This window comes from Perognathus longimembris, chromosome 17 (genome assembly GCF_023159225.1).
Source record: "Perognathus longimembris pacificus isolate PPM17 chromosome 17, ASM2315922v1, whole genome shotgun sequence".
Classification (NCBI taxonomy): Eukaryota; Metazoa; Chordata; class Mammalia; order Rodentia; family Heteromyidae; genus Perognathus; species Perognathus longimembris.
The window spans coordinates 40,427,731-40,453,838 of NC_063177.1; the positions used below are offsets into that span (position 1 = coordinate 40,427,731).

At 53.5% G+C, this 26,108-nt stretch overlaps 1 protein-coding gene across 1 annotated transcript; it reads right to left on the bottom strand.

The window, feature by feature from the left end:
* Positions 1-3,132: 3,132 nt before the first annotated feature.
* On the bottom strand, positions 3,133-26,108 carry Mpp2 (MAGUK p55 scaffold protein 2). Its single transcript, XM_048367017.1, is given in 14 exon segments — positions 3,133-5,093; positions 7,151-7,279; positions 7,571-7,773; positions 8,443-8,604; positions 8,797-8,865; positions 8,947-9,052; positions 9,144-9,275; positions 9,993-10,220; positions 10,727-10,768; positions 10,770-10,877; positions 11,222-11,374; positions 18,668-18,786; positions 23,188-23,251; positions 26,041-26,108. Coding segments are annotated over 13 exon segments (1,659 nt in total). The 5' UTR covers positions 23,219-23,251; positions 26,041-26,108; the 3' UTR covers positions 3,133-4,916.

A 26,108-nucleotide genomic window follows, 5' to 3' on the forward strand; every position in this document is an offset into this window, starting at 1 on the left:
ATGGAAGAGAAGCTAAGTGTATAAAACTAAGGAATGGGGAGGGGGAACAAAAGAAGAAAAACAAGCCAGGCACCTGTGGCTAATGTCTGTAAATCTACTCAGGAAGCTGAGATCTGGAAGCCAGCCGGGGTGGGAAATCCATGAGTCTCTTAGCTCCAATTAACCACCAAAATGCCAGAAGCAGAGGTGTGGTTCAAGTGGTAGAGTGCCAGTCTTGACTGAAAAAGCTCAGAGACAGCACCCAAGCCTTGAGTTCAAGCCCCAGTACCTACACACACACACACACACACACACGCACGCGCGCGCACACACACACACACACGAAAAAACTCCCCCACATGCCCTCTCATGGCCACCCAGCCCATCTCTCATTTGGTTATATTTCCCCCCTTGTCTTTTTTCTTGTTTTGTTTTGTTGCCAGTGCTGGGGCTTGGCCTCAGGGCCTGAGCACTGGCCCTGGCTTCTTTTTGCTCCAGGCTAGCACTCTGCCACTTGAGCCACAGCGCCACTTCTGGCCTTTTTTTCTATATATGTGGTGCTGAGGAATCGAACCCAGGGCTTCATGTATATGAGGCAAGCACTCTTGCCACTAGGCCATATTCCCAGCCCCTGTCTTTTTTCTTATACCTAATTCCATGATGTTCTGTCTACCAAGTAATTCATTGTATCTACAACTTGACTGATTTCCTCTGTACTGATTACATAATCAACAAGTTTCCAGGTTTTCCAAACCTTTTATATGGTATTTATCAACTGAAGAATACTTCATCCTACCAGTGTGCCTCAGATGATGAATTGATGTGCTATTAAACTTGTTTTCCTTCTTGCCACAGTCAAGTTGGCATAGTTACCATCCCTAGTAACTATGTTCCCATCAAAGAACTTTCTAGGGAAGGCTATTTTGCCAGAATGTGGCTAGGTAAGGCTGTTCACTGGAATGGGAGCTTTGGGCTGATCAGGTGGGGCTATCTGGATGCACAACAGAAAGCCCATGGGTAGAAATTGCACACCTGGGTGACATCGTCCCTCTTGGCCTTTGCCTTTCTGACTAATGCCTGTCTTTGTGTGTAACCAGCTTGTATAAAACCCAGAGTCTCCCCTCCCTCATTATCTGAACTCTTTCTGGCACTAGCCTGGTTTGGGTTGCTAGCAATAAACTTTATCCTCTGATCTTGATATTTGCTGGTTCCTGTTGCCTTAACAATGGTAAATAGCACGGTGTACACCACAGGGCAATGTTAAATGCTTTATCTGTATTTGGAGAGTTAAGGAAGATGTGGAAACCAGATGCTGGTGGTTTATGCCTTTAGTCCTTGAGAACATCATCCAGGAATAAGAAAAGCAAGTGAGCCTGTCAACGTGGCTCAAGTCTGAGATCTAGCTATTTGCCAGGCAGAGATTCCAAATAAGAGTCACAGCTTCTGTGAGTCAAAAGACTCTTATCTCGGGCTGGGGATATAGCCTAGTGGCAAGAGTGCCTGCCTCGGATACAAGAGGCCCTAGGTTCGATTCCCCAACACCACATATACAGAAAACGGCCAGAAGCGGCGCTGTGGCTCAAGTGGCGGAGTGCTAGCCTTGAGCGGGAAGAAGCCAGGGACAGTGCTCAGGCCCTGAGTCCAAGGCCCAGGACTGGCCAAAAAAAAAAAAAAAAGACTCTTATCTCAATCAAGGGCTGGGAGTAGTAATGCCCAACTGTCATCTAGCAACAAAGAGAAGCACAAATAGGAGGACTGCAGGCCTGCAGGCTAGGGAATAAAGCAAGACTTTATCTCAAAATTGACAAAGACAAAATGGGATTGGCACAGTGGCTCAAGTGGTGGAGTGTCTGCTTAGCAAGTGCAGAGCCCTGAGTTCAAACCCCAGTAATGGGGGAAAAAGGGAGGGTGGGGCCTAGCAGCATGGTAGCAGGTGGGTCCCTAAAGTGAGATGATGAGGGATTCAGTCTTTGTGCTGGAAAGGGTCAGGTACTTCAGAAAGAGAGATGTTAATAATCTTTGATGACCTAGGTGATCTAGGCCCTTGTGGGTGGCTCTAAATCACCAGCCAATTTACCCCTGTGCCTTGTCATTTATCCCTGTGTGACTGAGGCTCTGGGGAAAAGCAAGGGAGAGGGCAGGACCCACACCCGGCCATCACAGACACAGTGCCCACCTAAGCTCTGCTCCTGAGGACCCAGTGATACTGGAGGATGGGTATGCCAGGTCCCCTAAAGAGCTCAAGGGGAAGATGGCTGGCTCCTAGCCTTGGTGGATTACACACACCCCTGTGATGGCACCTGGGTGACCTCCTTCTTTGTTTGATGGTGCTGGTGATTGAGAGGATGACATTTCAACATCCTTCATGGCCCCTGTGTGGATCTCCTCTTAACAACCCTAACTCATCACTGGGGGAGCCACGGCATCTTGGCACCTTTACAGAGGACAAAGCCGAGCTTTGGAGGGGAAGCTCTTCTAGGTGGCACCACAGGAATTAGCCATGGGGTTCCTGAGTCCTCAGCCCCCTGAATGCTCTGATTCCTGGGCACAAGCATCCAGGAGTAACTTCTGGGGACACAGAGTGCAGAGGGACAGAGAGAACACCAGACACACCATTCCATTCTTGAATCATGTGGACTGTGCTCCCCAGCCCTCAGCTCCCCCCCAAAGTTACCCGCCCAACCCCAGCCGCCAACAATCAGGGTCCAGAAAGACTTGCTTTCACATTTAATAAAAGGAAAAGAAAGAAAACCAGAGGGGAGTAGGTAGCTGAGGGAGAAGGAAAGGAAGGGCAACTGGCCTAGGGCTGAGTGTGAACCCCGACGGGCGAGTTCTCATTCTCTTTAGGCCCCCCAAATCCAAGTCCACAGAAGGAGCAAGGGAGGACAATGGCAGAGCTGCCTCTGGGAGGACACACCTATTACAACCAGCCCTGGCGCTGCCGCTGCCGGGTGAGCTGAGGATGACAAGACCTCCACAGCCACCAGACAGGGGTTGGGGAGCAGGCGGGGCTCAGCAGGAGGCCATTCAGAGGGGACAGGCCAGGTGCCAGGCCTGCTATGTGGGACAGCCAGGGAAATGGCCAGTGCTACCTCTCCAGCAAGCCACAACCCATTCACCTCTTCAAGGTTCCCAGGAAGATGGGAACTGGCCTCAAATGTGCAGGAAAACAGCCCGTTCCCCTCCCCCCAGTCTCCTGGGCAGAGGGGGAGGGTGACCCAAGGGAGCACTGAACCAAGGATAAAAGACTCAGGACTCCAAGGGGAAAGGAATATAAAGACTGCAGATGAGCTATGCAAATGAGACGGGAGCTGACTTGACCTCTACACCTCTTTTGCATATCTGATGCAAACGAGACTCCTAATATAATAAATATATTTCTAACCTTTGTAATAAATATTCTGTTTCTTCTCTCTCCCCTTCCCTAGGAAACAGACACACAGTGGCTCAGGGGTCAGCTCTGACTGACACTGCAGCCAAGGCTGACTGGACACACAGAAGAACCCGGAGGCACAGGAATGGGGGTTCTGAGGGTCCCCCATGAGGGCAGGCTTACCTCAGGAAGAATGAGGGGTGAGATGCCCCGAGGTCATGTAGGACAGGATTCTTTTCTTAAAAGGGATTCATCTATTTTACAGAATTGCCCCTCCCCCAGGACTGGAGGGTGGCATTCAGGACAGGGGACAGGGGGAGCGTGGGGGAAGCCAGCTGGGGAAGGCCAAGGCCCTGGAGTGTGGGATGTGGGTCTTACTGAAATGGAGCTGGTGGGGAATTCCCCCATAAATGGAGCCCAGAGAGTAATCTCCAAAAGAAAACAATCCTTAGTTCCCCGCCACCCCTTGCCCCAAACCGAGCTTGACACACAACCACAACAGGGCTGAGAACACAGCCCAGCCCTGAAGCAAGCGGAGCCACAGGCTGCACAGCCTCAAAGTGCCAGAAGCTACTAGAGGGAGCCTGTGGGCCTCCAAGCCGACATTCACAAGTCCCTCTACCTCCACCCTGGCAGCCCTGGTGTGAGTAGGCCTCCTGGACCCCGCCAAAAAGATCAACATGGACAAAACTCCTGAATAGGGAGAACGGGTCCCCCACCATAGGCCCTGGAGCCCTTCAGTCCATACAGCAGGTGCCTGAGCACAGGGCTCAGCCTTCTAACACACACACACACACACACACACACATATACACACACACATACACACATACCTGGGCTGAGCCTACCAGCCGCTGCCAGCCTTGCCCTTTGGGGAGCAGGGATGACCTGCCAAGGGCACATGGGGGAAGGCTGTGGAGAGACTCTGGCAGTGAGAAGCTGTGGGTGAGGGCAGGCAGGGCAGTGTCCACCCCTTCCAAGGCAGCTGAGGGCTACGCTGCCCACTTGCGACAACCACTCATGGTTTGTGTCCTCCAGCCTCCAAGATGGCCCACTGGTACCACTGCCCAGCTCTGCTTGACTGGCCAAAGGAAACAGCCCAAGGCCTTTATGTAGGACCAGGGGTGAGGGGTGGGAGAGCTCAGGAATGGGGTTGGAGTGGTCAATCTGGAGGAGGAAAGGCAGCTGCAGAGAGGTGGCAGGGGGCCCCTGACCATGGGGTCCCCAGGCAGTTTTGCTCTCCTCTGACTGAGCACAATGGGGGTGACTCTGGCATACTCCCGGGGTGCAGCTTGGCCCTTTAGGGAGAGACATGGAGTGGCCAGTGGGCCTGGGAGTGGACAGCACCTGGGCACAAAGGTACCCCATGAACACCCAGCTCCCTGGCAGGGCACACCTCTGTGCTGAAGCCAGTCTTCCAGCCTCCTGGGAGCTGTTACCCAGAAAAGCCAGAGGTGGGGGCCGAAGACTGTGGCTGTGGCTGTGGAGGGTCACGGGTGGGGAAAGGAATGGATTCGGGTGGTAGGTCACAACCCAGCAGGGAACCAAGTCCCAGTGAAGAGGCTCAGTACACCCAGCTGACGGGCACCCACTGGGGCTCCGTCCGCAGCTTCTCCATGGCGGCCTGGAGCTCACGGAAGGTCCTCTCGAGGTTGCTGTTGACCAGGCTGAGGTCGAAGTAGTGCCCGTAGCCCCTCTGGATGCGGCTGCTCTCCTCCACTGTCCGTCTCAGGTCTGCTTCCTGCCAGACACAGCGGGGCCTCCCATCAGACGGCGCCCACAACTCGCCCCCCAACATCAGGGATCTACAGCCTGTGCCTCCCTCCAAAGTCCCCAGCACAGTGGCCAGGGAGACAGGGTACCTCCCTGGATACCCTAAGGCAGAGCTCTGCAACTAGGGTCAGATGGATGCGTGGAAGGAAGGAAATAAACTATAGGAAGTGCTTGGCAGGGAACTAAACACTTTGGAACCCAAAGAATCTTCACTATCATCTGCAAGGGTGGGTTAATTCTCCTCAGTTTACAACAGAAAACTAAGTACACAGAGGTCACAGGCAGCCCGCAGCCCGGGGCCGAATAGGGCTGACTCCCAACTCATGCTCCCCCAGGCTGACCAGGCTTCCAAGCAGCTTGAGAGGTGACTCGGGTGATAACCCTTCAACAGTGGGCCTTGGCTAGGCAGGGGTGGGGAAGGGAATTTGAAAATTAAGTATGCCAAGACCAGCTGCTTCCCAGCGCCTCCAGTCCAGTGTATTTCTTGCCAGGTGGAGGTGCCCAGAGCAAGGATCAGGCAAAGACTTAGAGCTGGGACTGGGAATGGGGTAGAGGTTCACTCCCCACAGCTTCTCCCAAGCCTACACGGTGTTCAGACAGCAGGACCTGAGAGCTGCAGTAACAGGTGGGGCCAGCAGAGGGACCCCTGGGCTCAGAATTCTGCAAACCTGACCCATCCTGCCCTGGAGGAAGGCAGACAGCCTTTCCACCAGGATCTCCCTGGTCCCAGATACCAACCCGTCCTCCCAGCTAGCCTTCCACTTTGGCGTTCTCCCTCCCTTTGGCCCTGTCCCAGCAGCAAGCTCATGGAACAGCCCCTGCCCACCTTTGCCTAACCTATCTTCCACTGGCCCTCTGGAGCTTCCCTTGGCCAGTACTGTCCCCACAAAATGGATGGAGCAGAAACTCTTGTGCCTCAGGGTATCTGTGACTAGGCATTTCACTTCCCTTCTCAGGCCTCCCTTTCCACATCCATACACCAGGAATCAACAGTCCCAGTGCAGTGGTAGAGCACTTGTGTAGCACACGGAAGCCCCTGGATTCTATCCTTACACACACACCCCCACACACAATCTCAATCCTTTGCTAGGTATGGTGGTGCATGCCTATAATCCCAGCATTCAGAAAGCTAACGCAGAAGGATTTTGTGTTCGAGACTAGCCTGAGTTATATAATAAGTTCCAAGCAAGGTTGGGCTACATAGTAAAACCCTAAAAAACAAACAAAAAAGTACTACCTAACTGACAACATGAATAGGGACCACTCCCTTTCCCTCTACCTTCCATCCACCATCCTTTTTCTTCCTTCATTTCTTTCTTGGTCAGTCGTGGGGCTTGAACTTGGGGTCTGGGCATTGTCTCTGAGCTTTTGCTCACAGCTAGCACTCTACCACTTTGAGCCACAGTGCTACTTCTGGTTTTCTGGTGGTTAATTGGAAATAAGAGTCTCATGGACTTTGCTACCTGAGCTGGCTTTGTACTGTAATCCTCAGATCTCAGCCTCCTGAGTAGCTAGGATTACAGGTGTGAGCCACTGGTGCCTAGCTTTCTTTAGCATTTTTGCTCAACACCAGAGTGCTACTTCTGGTTTTCTAGTGGTTAATTGGAGATAAAAGTCTTACAGAGGACTGAGAAGGTAGCTTAGTGGTAGAGTATTTGTCTAGCATGCATGAAGCTCTGGGTTCAATTCCTCAGTACCACATAAACAGAAAAGGCCAGAAGTGGTGCATTGGCTCAAGTGGTAGAGTGCTAGCCTTGGGCAAAAGAAGCTCAGGGACAGTGCCCAGGCCCTGAGTTCAAACCCCAGGACAAAAAAAAAAAGAAAGAAAAAAAGAAGTCTCACAGACTTTGCCTGCCCAGGTTGACCTTGAACCATGATCCCCAGATCTCAGCCTTCTGAGTAGCTAGGATTAGGAGAGTGAGCCAGCTCCACCCAGCTCCTAGACCATCATTTGTTTTCTATCAGCTAGAGCCTATCCCAGTTACCACCATCAGACCTCTCCCACCACAGCTCAGAGCCACTCACCGTGAGCTGCTTGGTGGACACCCCACTCTCCAGTGCAGCCCGGTTCATGGCCCGCAGGGTCTCGAAGTCGGGGGCCTCAATGAACACCACATAAGGGACAAACTCGGCAGTCCTCAGCACCTTCACTGCCTGCAAGAGACGAACAGGGTGGGGAGTATATCCCCACACATGTCCTGGGAACAGAAGGCTGAGTGACAGGGTGGACACCCGAGAGTGGGTGAGAAAGGAGCGCCTGGGATTCTGGGCTGTGAGTCCTGCAGATGAATAGTAGACAAACTGGAGGAGCAGGGAGTGAGGTTGTGAGAAGCTGAGAGAGGAGGGCTTCTGGGTGGGCTGGGTCCCTACAGTGGTTGAGGGGTACATGGGGAGACAAAAGGGGAAGAGAGTACCTGGGGAGCGTACTGGCAAGCCAGGCCGTACCTGAGGGTTGACATCCAGCACGCACACCTTGCCAGCAGCGACCACGCCCCGGATGGAGTCGATTCGTGTGCCGTACAGGTTGCCCTCATATTCGCCATGCTCCAAGTAGCGCCCAGCACGGATGTCGGCCTCCATCTCTCCACGGGACACAAAACTATAGCCCTGGCCTTCCCGCTCTGAGTCCTTGGGCCGCCGGGATGTGTCTGGGGATGAGGAGGGAGAAAGGACCGAACTGTCACAGACAGGACACGCCATCGCAAATACACATGCACACGTTCTAGGTGAGTCCTGCATTTTCAGGCCTGGGGGTGAAGCCTGTCCTCCCCCCTTCCCAGCATGGCTGCCTTCTCTCACACACACCTGCCCTCACCTTCGCCATGGGCACAGACACACTTGGACACACCAGGACTCTGTTCCAGGAGAGCCTTCAGTGAGCACCTGGCCCACTCCAGTGCTCATAGATGGCGAGTGAGGCCCAGAAAGGCAATAGACCACCCAAAGCCACAAGGCCGAAGCAGCCCTGAGCACTCAGGCCTGCCTCAAGGAGCCAGAAGCGTTCACCAGCAGTGCTGCCCTCTCCAGCACCTGTACTCGGGCCCCCGCTGGTCCCATCACTCGGAGGCCCTGCCAGCCACAAGGCCATACTCACTTTTGCCATGGCTTGTAAGCAAATGAAACATGGGAAAAAGAAAGGCGCAGGCCGCCGCATCCACCAGTTCCGGAGCCTGCAGTTCCCTCTGCCACCCACAGAGGGCGAGCACCCCAAAGCTCATGCCCAGACTGAGTACTATATAAACTTCTTCCTTCATTGAGGGAATCCAGTCCCTACCCTACTCCACACCCCCACCCAGCAGGGCCCAGCTTCCACTCACAGGGTACCGTGGTGCCGTAGCGATCCGGATCCCACATGATGAGCTTGTTCTTCAGGCTGCGCCGGCCCACACCCTGCGCCCCAATCAGCACCAGGGTTTTCCGGCGGAATGGGGGCATGCGGGCCACCTCCTCATAAATAAGCAGCTCGTGGCGGTCAAACTCTGGACACGGGGGAGGAGGGGGATGGCACTGCTCATCAGACTGCCTGGTGTAGGAGGGGCAGAGCCTCAGGGAGGTCAAGGATAAAAGGATTTGGGAGTAAGGGAGAAGAGGGGGAACCTTGGCAGGGCCAAGGCTGGCAGTGGCTGAGGCAGGAGAACAAAGTCACAAGTCATTGAGGTGCTAATACCCACCTGCATTCTTGGTGGTCAAATACATCATTCGTTTCTTCTTCTTTCCCGAAAGGCTGCCGCATAGGGTCCCTGGCCATAGGGAGGTGGGTGAGTAAGGCAGTTAGGGCCAGGCCACACTCCCAGATCGGGGCTGGGGGAGTGAGCTCCTACCTGAGGTGGGGGTCAGCTCCAGGTCCCGTTTGACAAATGCCTTCCGCTTCTCCTCCAGCAGCTGGCTGGGAATGAGCCCCGCACTGCCCCCTTCCACATGGCAGGCCTGCAATGATCACGAGCCACACTCCACGTGCCCTCACCTCTCCCCGTCTCCACCATACTTGGAAAAGCTGAAGGTAACCCCCAAAGCTCACCTGCCACCAGTTAGCATCGTCCTGGTTTACAATCTGGAGCAAATCACCTGCATTGAAACGCAACCCTGCTTCCTTGCAGGGAATGAGGCTGTCCCGGGCTGGGTCATAGTCGAAGTGGCATTTAACAAATACCTAGGTCCAGAAATTGGTGAAAAGATAAGGGAAGGAACAGAGGGAGTCTCTGTTGGAAGGGAAGGTGGCCTGTGGTCTTCCCCCTACCCTTTCCTCTCTTATCAACTGACCCCCTCTGCAGAAGACTGACGTCTCCAGGCCTGCCCACCCCGACTTCCAGTTTTTCCTGACACACAGAAGACTCAAGATGAAGAAACTGCTCAGGGGTGGAACTGGTCTCAAGACTGAGGAGACAGGGTCACCCAGATAGAGGAACCTGGGACCTAACCCCTTATTTCTCTGGCTACTACCCCCTTCCTAGAACAGAGGGCTCTAAGAGAGAGAGAGCTGTGGGGATGGTGAGGGGTACAGTGTGTGTGGGGAGAATGGCAAAGCAATCTACCAATCAGGAGATAGCTGTCCAGGGCACATGACAAGCCCACCCTGCACCGGAGCACCTATGTGTGCAAAGCCCATTGCTTATGATATAGATGTTCTCTTATATACTCAAGTGGCAGAAAAGCATAGAAATCTCTCACGCATGCCCAAGTGCAGCCCACAGACAAAGGCACAAGCACGTACATAATGCAGGGCTGAGCTACACCCTCAGCCTTGTGGTCCTGTTGTCTGTTTTGCCTGGAGAGGAGAGGCTCCAGGAGACGAGTGGCCCTCACAGCTGGGAGATTCCACCATCCCTTGGACCTTGTGAGGGGTGGAGGGTTGCGTAGAAAAACCCACCTGACGAGGCAGATGGGGCTCCTGGTAGCTAGGCAAGATCTTGAGGATGACGCTGCCACTGGCACTGCGCAGGAGCTCCTGCAACGCCCGGGGATCACTACCCACCGGCTGCCCATTCACCTCCTTGATGATGTCCCCCACGTGCAGCAGGCCTTGCTGGGCCACCATGCCCCCGTGCAGGATGCGTGCGATCACCAACTCGCCACCCTCCACCCGAAATGTCACGCCCTAAGGGACAGAAGGTGTACGTAATGAGACTCCAAGCCAGAATCTTCAGATGGGTCACCTAATGAGCCTCCTTCCTTGTCCCCACTCACCCCCCCACTCCAAAATCCTCTTTCATCTGGTCCCCCACTACTTCGTGAACAGGTACTAGGGCTTGAACTCAGGGCTTCAAGCACTCTCTTCGGTCTTTTCACTCAAGGCCAACACTCTATCACTTGAGCCAGACCTCCACTTCTGGCTGCGATCCCCAGATCGCAACCTTCTGAGTGGCTAAGATGACGGGAGTGAGCCACCAGCACCTGCCCTGCTCCAGTTCTCCACTACAAGAGGCATTAAGGGGCAAAAGCTCAGCCCTGAGAGGTCTTGACCTATGTGTTGGCAGCTTTGGCATCTGTGCTCTCCTGGGTCTGCATAAGACCTTCCCTGGGCAGAGAGCTAAGCTGATCTTCATCTTCAGTCCCTCCTAACCTTTCCTGCCCCCCACCTCTGGCCCTGCCTGGCCCCCTCACCAGGTGCTCTCCTGCAGTCTTGCGGATGCCCACCATGCGCACTGGCATCTGGAGGTACCGGCTGATTGCTGAATGTGGGGTCCAGGCCAGGGCTGGGGGGTGGGGTCTCATAAGTCTTGGAGGCCACTGAGTCGTGTGTCTCCAGAAGGGACTGGAGAAATGATGGGAAAAGAAGGGACACTAAGGCAATGCCCTAGGGGTGCCTTCCCACCCTAGTTCCAACTTCCTGCTGGCCCCACCATCAGCTTCAAGCCCCACCAACAGCCTCAAGCCCCACCATCAGCCTCATGCCCCACCCACTTCCTCCTCCCTGAAGAGTCCCGCCCAGCTGCATGCCCCGCCCACTTCACCGCCCCCCCAGCAACCTGCCCCTCCCCTGCTTCAAACAGCTCCGCCCCCACCGCCTGCCCCGCCCACTCAGCCCCCGCCCCCCGCCCTGGGCCGCATGCCCCGCCCCGCCCACTTCTCCCCCAACCAGCCCCAGCAGCCAGAAACCTGGAAGTGCGGCTCCTGGAGGATGCGCGCCAGCTCCGCTGCGGTGCTGCTCTGCTCCGCCAGCTGGGCCAGGTCCCGCAGGATCTCCTGCACCAGCTCCAGGTTGTTGTCCCGCACAGCTTCCAGCTTCGTCTCCTCCAGTCGCTCATGAGCCTGGGTATGGTGGGGACAGGACAGGTGAGGCCGGCTGCTTCCCGAGAGCCCTGGGATGTGAAACAGCGGCCTGCCCCCAGCTCCCAGCATCCCCACACCAACCAGCCTCTGCCCACCCCCAGCCCCTGCCGGGCCTGAGGTCTCAGCTTCCACAGCTCCCTCACACACAAGCACATACACCCACAGACTCGCCCACTTCTTCCCCTAAAATGATTAGTGCCCAGGCTCTAAGGTCAAGCCCCAGGACAGACACAGGTAACCTCAAAGAGCTCCATGCACATCCCTCCTACCCCATTCACACCCAGATCTTAGAAGGAACCACTTTCACTAGTTCATAGTTTATTCTACTTCTTTCTAGGAGCTCTTTGGTTGGTTGATTTGAGGGGTTTTTTTGAACCAGATTCTCCATTCTCTTGTCTCAGCCTGCAGGTACGCACTACCATGTCTGACTTATTATTTGTATTTCTGTCTGCCTTCCTTCTTTCCTTTCTTCTCCTTCCTTTCTTTTATTTATTTATTGCCAGATCAGGGTTTGAACTAAGGGCCTAACACTCACACAGCTTGGTTGCTTGGCTGGTACTCTACCACTTGAGCCAGGATTCCAGCCAAGTTTTTGCTGCTTATTCGGGAGATGGAGTCTTGCAAATTTTTCTGTTCTGGCTGGATTTGAACTATAATTCTCCAGATCCCAGCATCCTGAGTAGCTAGGATTGTAAGCATAAACCACTAGTACCCATGGAAATCTTTGATACTTGGGGGGTTTAGTTTAGCTCAATTGTTGTCTGTTCTTTTAACCTAACAATATGCCCTAGAAATCACTCTTTTGCTGCCACATGGAGATCTTCCTTTTTTATGTCTCTGTGCTAGTACCTGGGCTTGAACTCAAGCCACATGCTCTCAATTGGCTTATTCACTCATGACTAATGCTCTACCACATGAACCATGCCTCTAGTGTATCTTTTTTATTATTTTTTACTGGTTTACTAGAGATAAGAAACTCACAGATTTTTCTGCCCTGACTGACTGAACCTCAATCCTCAGATTGGAGCCTCCTGAGTAGTTAGGATTACAGGCATCAGGTGTGGCTTCCTAGTGTTTTGTTTGTTGTCAGTCGTGGGGCTTGAACTCTGGACCTGGGTACCATCCCTGAGCTCTTCAGCTCAAGGCTAGAGCTCTACTGCTTTGATCCACAGTGGCACTTGCAGTTTTCTGGTGGTTAATTGGAGCTAAGAGTCTCACAGACTTTCCTGCCTAGGGCTGGCTTTGAACTGCAATCCACAGGTCCTGAGTAGCTAGGCATGAGCCACTGGCACCTGGCTTGCTTTTTAATTACTGCATTTGACTCTATTGCATGGCTGGAGTCCTGTAATTTATTTGAGTATTTGGGTTGGTTCTAGTATTTTGCTACTGCAAATAAGACTGCTACAGATAAACTGTGTTAGCTACACATACACACGTACACACACACACACACAGAGTTCTGTGTCTGTGGAAACCTTCCATGTCAAGCCTTGCAGGACCAAGCAATAAATACATGTGTGATTTTCTTATTATTGACAAGCTCCCCTCCGTGGGCTGGGCTAATCTGCCCTCCCTGCAGCATGACGAGAGGTTTCCCGGATGATCAAACCCTTGAATGCCTGCCAATCCCATGGACGAGAAATGACTTTTCAGTAGGGCTTAATTTGCATTTTGCTTATCACAAATGAAGACAAGCATCTCTTCAGATTTTTAAGGACCATCTGCCTATATCTATTTCTGTAAACTGTCTGTTCATGGTTTTTGCCAATTTTTCTATTTGTTTCTTTTTTCCCTCATTTTTAAATGTTCTCTCTATATTGAGATTAGCCCTTTATTTGTGATACTTCTTGCAAATCATTTCCCTTGAGTTTGTCATATGCCTTTTGATTTTGCTTATGGTGTTTTTGCCATGCAAAAAAACGTTTTTAACGTGGTTGAATTCAGTTAATCTTTCATAGATCTGAACTTTAAAGCATGAAGTGGGGGCTTTCCCTACACAGTTTTCTTCTAAGATATTTCACATCTAGATTTCTGTTTGGAGTTAATTCTGATATATAGTCTGAGACTTCAGTTTGATATCTTTCAAAACAATGACCAGAGGTCTTAATGCTGTTTGCTTAGGTTTTGAAGTGTGGGAATGAAAACATGATTACTTTTTTTTTGCCAGTCCTGGGGCTTGAACTCAGGGCCTGAGCTCTGTCCCTGGCTTCTTTTTGCTCAAGGCTAGCACTCTTACCACTTGAGCCACAGTGCCACTTCTGGCTCTTTCTACATATGTAGTACTGAGGAATCAAGCCCAGGGCTTCGTGTATACGAGGCAAGCACTCTACCACTAGACCATATTCCCAGCCAAAAAGCATGATTACTTTAAGAAAAAAAAGAAAGAAAAAAAAAAAAAGAAGCCAGTGATGGTGGCTCTCATCTGTAATCCTAGCTACTTGGGAGGCTTGACATTGGGAGGATTGTGGTTCCTGGCCAAACTGGTAAAAAGTTCTCAAGATTCCATTTTAACCAACAGCTGGGCAAAATGTTACACACCTGTCACATCAGCTATGGTAAAAAGCATATTAAAATAGAAGTACCACAGTGTAGACACTGAAAGCAAGATCTTATGTCAAAATAACCAGAGCAAACATGAACTGGAGACATGACTCAGCAGTAGAGCACCTGACTAGTTCACCTAGAGCACCTGACTGAGTTCAAACCCCAGGTCCACCAAAAGAGAGAGAGAGAGAGAGAGAGAGAGAGAGAGAGATCCTTATATTTTGATAAATACATAAAGAGCTACTTATAGGTAAAATTATATCATGTCTGTATTTCAGTCTAATTCAGGAGAGAGAGAAGAAGGTAGAGAGATAGATGAATGAGTTGTTAAATGTTGAAGTAGGGTGATGGAAGGGACTGTTTATGTTACGGATCTTATTACGATATCCAGGTTGGTCTTGAACTCCTGGGCTCAGAGATACTTCTGTCTTTGCTTCCTGGGTGGTAGGGCTCCTAGGAGAAGCTGCGACACCCAGCTCAAGACAGGGAGATTTCAATAACACATAGGAATAGTGTGAGGATTCAGTGAGATACAGCATACAGCATGTCTTCAACAAAGGCTACATGCTGGCTAGGGGAAACACATGGAAGGGATAAAGGAGTCTCACTTAGGCACAAGAATGGGCCTCAAAGAGTTGCTTCCCCAGAGCATGCATAGCCCACGGAGCTCAAGTGCGAGATGGAGGCTTCCCAAGGCTCTAGGTCATTACTGTGCCCAGGACAATGTTAGGAATCTGTCACCAGTTTGAACTCGGGGCCTTATGCTTGCTCAACTGGCATACCACCACTTCGACCATGCCTCTAGTCTTGCTTTTTTGTGCTAGGACTGGAACTCAGGGCCTCACACTCTGGCTTGGCCTCCTTATTCACAACTGGCACCCTACCACCATGCTCTACCACCTCTAGTCTGACATTATGCTGGTTTTAACTGGGGATGAGAGTCTCACAGACTTTTATTCCCCAGGCTGGCTTTGAACTACAGTCCTTAGATCTCAGCCCAACCAAGCCAACCAGCCTTACTTTTTGGAGAAGACTTTTCTGCCCAGGCTGACTTCAAATCGCATATCTCAGATTCCTGAGCAGCTAGTATTTTTTTTTTTTTTTTTTTTTTGCCAGTCCTGGGCCTTGGACTCAGGGCCTGAGCACTGTCCCTGGCTTCTTTTTGCTCAAGGCTAGCACTCCGCCACTTGAGCCACAGTGCCACTTCTGGCCATTTTCTGTATATGTGGTGCTGGGGAATTGAACCCAGGGCCTCATGTATACGAGGCAAGCACTCTTGCCACTAGGCCATATTCCCAGCCCTGAGCAGCTAGTATTATAGACATGAACCACCAGTAGCTGGGCTGGTTTTAGTTACTTTTACTTTTAAAAGGGAATCATGTAAACTACACAGGATTCTAGATACTCACACACAGTGAGACCAAAAGAAGATATTCTTAGGAAAGAAATACAAAGGTGCAATGCCTAAGTGCCTCTTCACATTTATATAAAATAATATACATGCTGAAATGAACTCCAAGATATGGAAACAAGAGATTTCTTTTTGTCTCCCCTTTGTTTTCTTTTTTTCTTACTTTTTTTTTGTTTTTAGTTTTTGACGATTGTGTCTTCTTTATCTTACGTATGGTGTATTCAAGTGTACATCTTTGGGAGGGGGGAGGGCACAGAATATGAGGAAAAAAGGGTGAAAAGTGCAGCCTTGGAGCTCACTGGACATGGATGAAAGTGAACTATACAACCTGTGGGTGGAGATGGGAGGGAGGGGCTGGGAGAGAACAGAAGACACTGTACAAAAGGAAATGTACTCATTACCTGACTCATGTAATTGTAATCCCTCTGCACATCACCTCTATAATAACAATAAATTAATAATTTAAAAGGGAATCATGTGGCTGGAGGTGTAGCTCAGTGGTAAGTACCCACCTACCTCCAAAAAAAAAAAAACAGAACCTCAAAAAAAAGTGAAAAAAATTACACACACACACACACACACACACACATGTTCCTGAAGATATGATTTTTATTTAATATTACTAATCACTTTTCACTCACTATGGCATTGCTAAGGCATTCTTATGTTTCATATACATAATCCATGCACCATGCACACACTACAGTTGAGAGGCAGCAAGCCCCAGAGCCAGGAGAATGATCAGGATTTCTATGGTAACCATTTGTATCATTCTGCTCTCAAAATCATCCTCAGCAAAGCCAGGCTCAGGCTCAGTATAGACCGGAAGCTTAGGCCAGGTAGAAGCTAGGGCTAATTACTGGTCCAGCCAGAGTCACACCTGCTCTGCCAGGTAACCCAGAGCCTCTGAAAGCTGCAAGTGTAGAAACACTACACGGCCATCTCCTTGAGAACTTTTGGTCCTGCTCTCCCCACTCCAACCCCTCTGATCTTGGTGGAAAACAAGGACCTCTCGTTGGAACCCTCCGGACCGACACCAGTGGCTCAAGCCATTATTAACCCTCTGGGGCTTTCCATGTCTGCTCTTAACTTCCCAGGCTTTCAACCATTCTGCAGATGGGAACATGTCGAGGTTGTGTCCTAGGTCAGTGTCCCCTGCAGAAGGACCTGCTTCGTCTACCCTAGAGCCAACCACAGCCTGCAATACGAGTCCCAATCCCTACAGAAAACCCACCACCTGGCTCTACTGGCTTCTCCCTCCCAGTCAGCCATTGCTCACCGCTCATTTCCTGTCACTCTCCACACCATTCACTGAAAACTTTGGGATTGCCTCAGTCCTCTTCCCACACCAACGCCTGCTATTGCCTGGATTCTGATATCCACAAGCCATGCCCACCACAGCACAGTGTTCATTCCTGGGCATCTTTACCATCCATGACCTGCTGCCCACACTACAAAGTCAGATCACCCCACAGCTGTCCTCCTGGGAAATTTTTTACTCCTTAGCTTCTTTTCTTTGACCTGGGTCTACTCCTCCATCTGTAAACTGCCTTTGCACTCCTAAACACTCTGTGATCTCAGCACAGCCCAGGCCTTCGCCTCCATCCTCTCCCTGGCTGCCTCCTCCCACCCCGGGTCTCAGAGGTGAGGCTCTGAGCCCTTCTCCAGGCCCCCTCATGGCTCCTCCTGCATCTGGCAGGCCAGCATATACCCTGGGTCAAAGCCACCCTCTTCTTTCTCTTTGTCTCTAGACTGCTCTGGGAAATCTTTGCCTGCCACTCTGGGAAATCAACATCTGCCCTGGGCAGTCCAGGCTCCTGTTCATTTGAGTCTGTGTCCCCTTTAGTGACGAAGTCACCTTCATCTCTGAATCTCCCTACTCAGTCCCTGACCCCTAAGTCCTGCAAGACTGACCTGCCTCCACTACGAATTCCAAGCCTGAGTCTGTAGCTGCCACTTCCAAGGTCAGCCCACCCCCCCCCACCCCCATGTGCTATACCCCACCCCATACACCAAGTTCTACCAGCACCAGGTGGCGCTTAGCAGCCCTAACTGGGATCACCACACAGCCCCTAATTGGTCTCTGCAACCCCAGATGTGACCTTCCATGACCTGACACTTTCTTTGTCTCACACCTAGGGCTCCAGCTTCACACCAGCACATTGTCCCTGTACACTTCCAGTTTCTTCTCACCTTGCTGTTCCTGCTGGAGCTCTTTTCTGTGGCCCAGGGAACCCCACCCGCTGCATCCTCCACACTCAAGTAGAGGACCCTTCCTCCAGGAAGTCTCTCCAGCCATCTCCCCAGACTGAGTTAGCACCTGTTTTCAACCTCCCTCCCTAAACACCTAGTGCAACTGCTTTTAGCATGGCTATGACCAGTGTTTTACCATTTCTTCTCTCTGTGTCTCTGTCACTGTGTCTCTGTCTGTCTCTCTCTGTGTCTCTGTCTCTTTCTCTGTCTCTGTCTCTTTCTCTGTCTCTCTCTGTCTCTTTCTCTGTCTCTCTCTGTCTCTCTCTCTCTCTCTTTCTCTCTCTCTCTCTCTCCAGTCCTGTATCTTGAGCTCAGGGCCTGGGTGCTATCCCACTTCTGGCTTTTTCTGCATAGTTTATTGAAGGTAAGAGTCTCATGGACTTTCCTGCCTGAGCTGGCTTCGAACCATGATCCTCATATCTAAGCCACCTGAGTAGATAGGATTATAGGTATAAGCTAGCAGTGCCCAGCTGCTATTTCCTCTTTATTGTGTGTATGTGTCAGTACTGAGACTTAAACTGGGCCTTGCGTTCTCTCTTGACTTTTTCACTCAAGGCTGGCAATCTACCACTTGAGCTATACCTCCACTTCTGGAATTGGCTGGTTAATTGAAGAAGCTCACAAACTTTACTGCCTGGGCTGGCCTCAAACCACAATCCTCAGATCTCAGCCTCCTGAGTAGCTAGGATTACAGGTGTGAGCCACTTCACCCAAGTATTGCCATTTCCTCTTCTGCTGAATCTGTTTCCCACCCGATCCACCCTCCTGAAATGCCAAAAGTCAGAAGAATGGGAAGGACAAACTGGAAGTTCAGTACACAGGCAGGCTCTCTACCTGCCAGACCCTCCACAAGCTTGCAGCCACCAAACATCCATCCAACATTCATTAGCCAGGTATGGGGGGCAGGCCCCCATACCCCCCACAGCCTCCGGTTCATCACATGGTCATGGTGTTCTTCCCCACACCCCCTCAGGGCACTTCTTATGCTACATGCCCCATCCCAGGGACATCTGTGGTTCCCCAGACACTGCACCCTGTGCGCCCACCTCCCTGGAACACTATACCTTGGCCAGGGATCTGACTATGGGGCTTTCCATAATGCCTCGAAGGAAGATCAGGTCCAGCTCTGCAGCACCTGTGGCATTGGGGAGGGATCCCAGGTTGTCCAGGACTTGCTGCATGGCTGGAGGGACAAAGGAGGCAGTGAGACACTTGGGTACCTGCTGGGCACAGAAGACCAAATCCCACCACCACGCAACCCTCTCCCCGCTCCCAACAGCATTTCTCTCTCTCCTCGCACAGGCACCCAGGCCCTGTATGCCTGGAACAGAGGCCCTTAGGGGTAGGGGAAGTTTTCTTGGCTATACCACTAACTCAGTGTAGCATGACATAAGTCACTGTCCCTTACTGGCCCTAGTCTTTCTCTTCAGCTCTGACAGATAGTAATCAATTTGTCAGAAAATTTAACATAAATGGTAGGAAGTCGTAGTGGAGGCCTGGAATACTGGCAGGAACTGGAGAAGCAGGCACTCTGAGCCTAGGCTGCTGCAGACACCCAAGGGCAGAAGAGATAGAACCAAGGCCATGAGAACAGCTGAGGATGTGGGATAAGCAAGCCTGATAGAGATGGAAGCTCCAGGCTGTGGCAGATTTCCAGGAGAAGGAGAGAGAGAAGCACAGTGTGCCCAGCTGGGGGCAGAGATGGGCAGGGGGTATCATTACTCTGCCACCCTGCCACCCACGTCTGCATCTATGTAACAGCACCCAGGCCCTGAAAGGGGTGGGGGAGGTTTCATACACTTCCAGCACCTCTCAACACTCCTGTCAAGGCTCCCCTCCTCTAGGAAGGGGTGGAGGATGGGCAGGCAGGGCACTGAAACCAGCTGGCAGAGGAGGTTCTGGGGTTCCTGTTTACCTTCTCCAGAAACAACATCCCAGCCTGTCTTCCAGGTCCCTCCTGTGCAGGCCTGGGCCTCACAGGGGTTAAAGACTGCCAGGCCCTCCATGGGCTCTGAAAGGCGCCAGGGCAGGGACCCGTCCTACTGTGCCAGTGATGTACTCTGATCATAAACTTCCCAGCAGCATAGTAATTGGGGGGAGGAGGGGAAACAATCAGGGGAGATGACGCCCTGGTCCCAGGTCAGCCCCCCCCCCCCGCCCGCCTTAGCGGGCCAGGCCCCCAAGACCTTTCAGAATCTCGGGGAGCCAGCCCCCTTCTGGAAAGCCCTTTCCAGCCTCCAAACCCTGCCGCCGCGGGGGTAAGTTAAGGAGCAAGCCCTCTCCACACACCCCCACCTACACACCCCAACTTCCTACCTTCCCTCCGGAGTTCCGCTTCCTCAGAGGAGCCCAAGGAAATGCCCTCCAAGGAGGCCTCGCTGCCTGGGCTGCCAGCCATAGCGAGCCAGGCACCGTGCACCTGGGAAGCCTGCGCGCTGCCCGCCCGCCTTCCCGGCCAAACCCTGGCAGCGCTGGAGAAGGCGGGACTCCGGGAGCGCCGCAGAACCAGCCAATAGCAACGCTCCGCCTGCTCACTGCCTTACTGATTGGCCAAAGCCCGGCTAGGCTATGGAGTGGGGAGGAGGTGGCAACCGGTGGGAGGAGGGCGGTGACCGGAGAAAGCCATCCCACAGATGCCCTGACCCTCATCATTTAGTACCAGGGAGGGAAGCAGGGGCCGGAGAAGGCGTGGACGGTGGGGGTAAGCCCCTTTGGACTGGCGTGGCGCCCAGGGACCCTGCCCTCTCAGGGTTAGGGTTAGGGAAAGAAACCCAGGGCGGGACTTGGCACCCCTCTTTCCTGGAAGTCCCTCCTTTACAATACCCCATGCCATCTTCTCCCCCAGACCTTTGACCTCCGGTCTCTGCCTCCTCCTCCTCCAGTTTCAATTATAGGGACTCCTCGATCAAAGGAAGCCACTCAAACCCACTCTAGGTAGGTCCAAGATATAGTGGTACCTTGATGGCCTGAAGCAAATACCTCAACCCCAAATGCTTCCTCCTACTGGTGGCTCAGCCACCAGTAAAGGGAGGGAAGGAGGAGGAGGGAGGGTGACACCCCTGAGGCAGGAAAGGCCCCAGCCCTTGGAGCCCACATCTAGCATCCTCTCCCCATCTCTCATCAGCTCTGCCCTAGGGTGAGGGCCGATGCCCACGAGAGAAGCCAGGTGTCTTGGAACTGGGGGAGAGAAGATACAAGGGCACATTTGTGATGGCGGAGGGCGCGCTTGGCAGCTACCCTGGCCCTGTGCCCCATTCCTCTGAGTCTCTGTACCCATGAGGCCACTACTTGGAAACTGGCTGCAACCACCAGTAAACCATTCCCTGAGGAGTGGCACTGGGTCACCACATGCCCCTAGTTGCCAGGGCAGCAGGCAGATTACACACCAGAACAGTAACTAGGAATGCAAGAAAGATTTAAAGAAACAGCTCTATCTGAAAGTAACCCACATCCCCACCTTGATTTTTTTTTTTTTTTTTTGCCAGTCCTGGGGCTTGGACTCAGGGCCTGAGCACTGTCCCTGGCTTCTTTTTGCTCTACCTCTTGAGCCATAGCGCCACTTTCAGCTTTTTCTGTTTATGTGGTGCTGAGGAATGGAGCCTAGGACTTTGTACATGCTAGGCAAGCACTCTATCGCTAAGCCACATTCCCAGCCCCCCACCCCCCCCCCCCGCTTGATTTTTTAAAAGGAATAGAGCCAGGCACTGACGGCATATGCCTGTAATCCTAGCTACCCAGAAAGCTGAGATCTGAGGAGGAAAATTTCCAATTAACCATCAAAAAGCCAGAAGTGGGGCTGTGGCTCTAGTGGTAGAGCACTAGCCTTGAACGGAAAGAGCTCAAGGGACAGCAGCCAGGTACAGTCATACAAAAAACCAACCAAACAAACAAAAAAGCGATGAGTCTGGTGAAGGTGGAAGAGAAGGGTCAGGAATAAAATCTCCAAACTCTTAGCTCATGCCATCACCCACATATTTTCCAGTCCTCCCCACCTATTCCTAACTCAACATTCAGATGGCATCTCTCTACAAGAGGAACATGCTCACACTATTGTCTATTGACCCATGGGAAAGGGCAGAACTTCCATTACTTCATCTCTGTAGAGCCCAAGGCAACGATGTCTGGGAAAGGGAAGGGAAATGGCAGGGAAAGGATAGAAGGGGAAGACACAGGCAGAAGGGGAGGGGGAAGAGGATCCGACCTTAGCCAAGCACAGCTCATCTTGAGCACAGCTGTCTGTCAGTCCCATGGGAAGAGAAACGACCATCAGATGATAAGGAGAAGAATGCACCCCTTTGATTTGTGAGGCTGGGAACTAAGACACCTTTGGAGGACTGGCTCTGGGAAGAGGAACAGTTTGTACTTTTTCCTTTGAATATGAGAAGGCAGAAGTAGTCCCAGACACAGCATCCAGTGGAGCAGAGGCCCCAGGAATCCTTTGAGTTCCATCCCCCTAAGCTTTATTCCCTGTCCCCCAAGCCTACTGTGCCCCCATCACATGGCCGGCAGCTGGGAAGCCAAATTGCTGGGCCTGCTCCTCCCTCTACATCCCTGCTGGGCACTTTTAATGGGTTTACCGGGCTGCTCCAGATGAGGGACCTTTAATCACAGGCTGGGGATGAGTTTAATTAACCCCCTAAGCAGCTTACAGTGGGGCTCAGGAAAAATGGAGCAGGGGGAGAGAAAGCAGAGGTGAGGGGGTGGCAGCAGGCTGGGCAGCAGATGGAGGCCCAGAGCCCTCCAAGGCTGCAGAAACCAGAAGACTACCAATGCATTGAGATGAGGCCTCTCCTGGGCCCAGGGCTCTGGAGCCTAGAACATTCAATGGCAGAAAGGCAAGGCCCAGGGCCAGGAAGGAGCTGCATCTCAGCTGGGAAATTCTCACCACTCAAAGCAAAGCCAAAGCAGCAGGGCCTTGGAGAGCCTGGAAGCTAGGAGATTAACCTGATGGGTCCCCAGAAAACACTCATGGGTGCGTGAACCCCTGGAATGAGATGCATGATGAGGGGCCATCACTGTCATCAGGCTCCTCGAAGATCACTAAAAGCGAAGAACAGTGACCTTGACTGATCACCTTGACTGAGAGGCAACAGGTGGTGGCTGACATCAGGCCATGAGGTCAGGGACATAGCAAGACAGTAACAGCCGCAGGATAACGGTGACATTCTCTCCCTTTCACCCTCTTCAGCCTCTTCACAGAAGAGGAAACGAAAAGCAGCCTCCATGACACTTAGCTGCTGGCTCCAGGCCTTTCCAGCTTGTCTGAGCAGTCCACCACCTACAGCCTACAGCATGGCACCTAGTATCGTTGCCCCTGCACTCCTTTCCAGCTGGTCTGAGGTTCCTCTCAGCCCTACACTGGGCTGTCCTCCAAGAACTGGCCCTCAAGCCTCTCCTGGGGACCCTTTCCTGGGAACGCTGCCCAACCCCTTCTGTCCCAGCACAGAGCCCACAGAGAGGAGATGGCCTGGGTGAAGGGCTGAGTAGCAGTGGAGTGAATGGGGTGGGGGTGGGGTTGCTGCTCTCACCCCCACGGGACCCTCTGAACCACTGAAAGAAGCTGACAGGCTCACCCCCCTCTTACCAGACTCGGAGTTGGTGGCAGCAACAGGCATGATGAGGTCTGCAAGGGCTCTGAAGCGTCTCCCCTGGAGAGGGGAGAGAGGAAGATAAGAAGAGAGCAGAGCAAAGCAGGGCACAAGGAAGAGGAAGGGCGTCCCCTGGAGGAGCATACACACAGGAGGGAGACAGCATTGGCCAGAAACTGGGAGCTGGAAAGCCACAGTGACCCCAAATGTCCTGGATAGCAGGAATAGCATATAGCTCCTTCGAGGAGGAGGAGGAGGAGGAGGAGGAGGAGGAGGAGGAGGAGGAGGAGGAGGAGGAGGAGGAGGAGGAGAAGGAAGAGGAGGAGGAGGAGGAGGAGACACCACAGGGACAGATCAGAGAGGTTAATCAAATTTCTCAGGGTCACAAAGCTCATTGGAAGAACTATACACAATAACCACTTTTTATGACTCTAAACAAATAGCATTTGTACATGGGTGGTAAACACTTATAGTCCTAGCAGCTTGGGAGGCAGCAGGAGAAAGGTCACTTGAACCTAGGAGTTCAAGACCAGCCTGGGCACCATAAGCAAGATTCATCTCAAAAACAAACAGATCTATCAGCAGGTCTTTACCTGTCATTTGTCTTTTTTTCCTAAGTGGTGGTGGGTAAGGGTCTAGAATTGCTTCTCATTCTCTCGGGACAGGGGACCACAGGGGACAAGAGGGGACAGGGTTACCCCCTCACTCTTTCTCCCCTTGCCTTCCTGGGCATGTGCTGCTGGGGACAAAAAAAAAAAAAAGACTAATTCCCCAGTTGCCATGACAACAGGAGGCAGTGGCTCACAGCAGGGATGGGGGAGTTGGGGGGGGGGGGCAGCTGGCAGTGCCCACTTTAGGACAGAATGCCTGCTGGGCCCGTGGAGTGGGAGAGCTTTGGCTACTTCACTTCCTTCTCCCGGAAGGATTCTTCTCAGAGGAACCACTACCTCCATTTCAAGTAAACTCTCCAGTTCCGTTCTTCTCCCAGGCCTGAGCAGGTCACCTGAGCTCTGGTGGCAGAAACGACCAAAGAGCAGGGTGCAGGCCCGTCCTCCTAGCTACTTAGGAGGCTGAGATCTTGACGATCCTGGCTCAAAGCCAGCGGGCAGGGAAGTCCCAGAGACTCTTACCTCCAATTAATCACCAGAAAACCGGAAGTGGCGCTGTGGCTCAAAGTGGTAGAGCCAGAGTTCAAGCCCCACCACGACCAAAAAGAAAAGAGTGAAATGACAAAAGAGTGGATGAATCGCTTCCTTCTGGACCTGCTCCTGAGAATAGGAGAGGACACCTGTCTCACACTAGCATCCAGGCTGGGAGGACTGCCCAAGACCCACTGTGCCAGCCGGTGCCCCTGGTACAGTTCCTAGAGAGCAGGAGGTTGCTGGAGCTGTTCTTCCCGGTCATTGGTGCAGGTCAGAGGGGAGGACAGGAGTCCTTAGCCCTGGAGCTGGAAGTGGGAAGAGGCAGTGGGGGGTGGGGGGGGGAGCCTCTATGGAACCCCACGCCCAGCCCCTGGAGATGTACCCAGGCTGCCTGGAGTTTGTCCCTGGGGAGCCGGTTCCCACGCTGTCGCCCGCTCTGCCCCACCCCCACCCGAGCTTCACAGAGGGCAAGGCCAGCTGTGTCCACAGGAGAAGGGTAGTGCCAGGCAAGCCAGCCTGGCTTTAGGCCAAAAGTCTGGGGCCCAGGCATCAGGGAACCCTCACCTCCTTCTCCAAAAGCCTGCACCCTCCACCGCCCACCGTCCCCCCCCCCCCACCCACTTCGGCCTCTCAGGGTGGAGCCCGCACCCCACAGTGAGGCCGGCCAGCCTGGAAGGGGGAGACCTCCTCCCGCCTGCCCACCCATCTCTCCATCACCGAGAGGTGAGGGTGGAGGAAGGTCTGACAAAGGCACTTTGGGGACCGGCGGGTCGTGGGGAGGGCTGGCCAGAGCTGAGGGCGGGAGGGGTCTGGAGACCAGGCGGACGTGCCGGCACTCACAAGCAGATCGCCCCCCCAACCTCCCCCCCCCCTCCCCACATCCCAGCCCAGGCCGAACGCGCCGCGCGCTAGGACCCGGGGGAAGGGGGGGCGTGTGGCGCGCCATCAAAGAAGGCGCTTTGCTGGGCGCCCGCGGGAGGGGGCGGGATGAGGTCACTGGCTGACGGTCCCCCGAGCCACCCCCCCCCCCACACCCCGTCCTTATCCCCCGCCGCCCCCTCGGTTGATCTAACTTTGTCATCCTGGCTCCTTGCTTCTGGCACCAGACCTCGTAACTCTGGCCCCCGCCCCCGCCCTCCACAAGCGCCTTCCCCTGCCTGAGAGATGTGGGGGTGCCGCTGCACCCCCTTCCCGGAGCCCCCTCCCAGGGAAGGCTGAGGCGGTGGGGCCTCCGGGGAGACGAGGTGACCAGGGACCCTGCACCACCTCGGTCGAACTCCCCCGCCGCCGGAAGCAAGCGCGCCAAGGTTCTTACGTAATGCCGGGATTCGAGGTTCCCCCCCCCCACTAACCCGACAGCACCCCGAGGGGCCGCGAGGATAGCGGGGCGCCGCACAGCTTGGGCACCCCGGTGTCCGAGGTCACGTTGGAAGCCCCACCACAGAGGAGGACGGAGGGGTGTGGGTGGGTAACGCCAGGAGACAGCGGGGTTTGGATCTCCCTACCCGTCCCCCGTCCCCCCCCCACCCCAGAGGGCCTGGGAGGTGGGGGGGGCCGAGGCTGGAGAAGGTGGGGGTGCGCCTGGGGGAGAGGGGCCCGGGAGTTTGGATGCGCGCAGAGAAGAGGACCCTAAGTGTCGTGCCAGGGCGCCCCGGCAGCCGCGGTCTCGGGGATGGGTGCTGGCCTGGGGTCTGGGGGGGCACCTACCTGCGCGTTGGGGAGCCCCTGGCTCCCGGCGACTCCGGCGCAGCCCCGCGCGCGGCGTTTATTGCCTG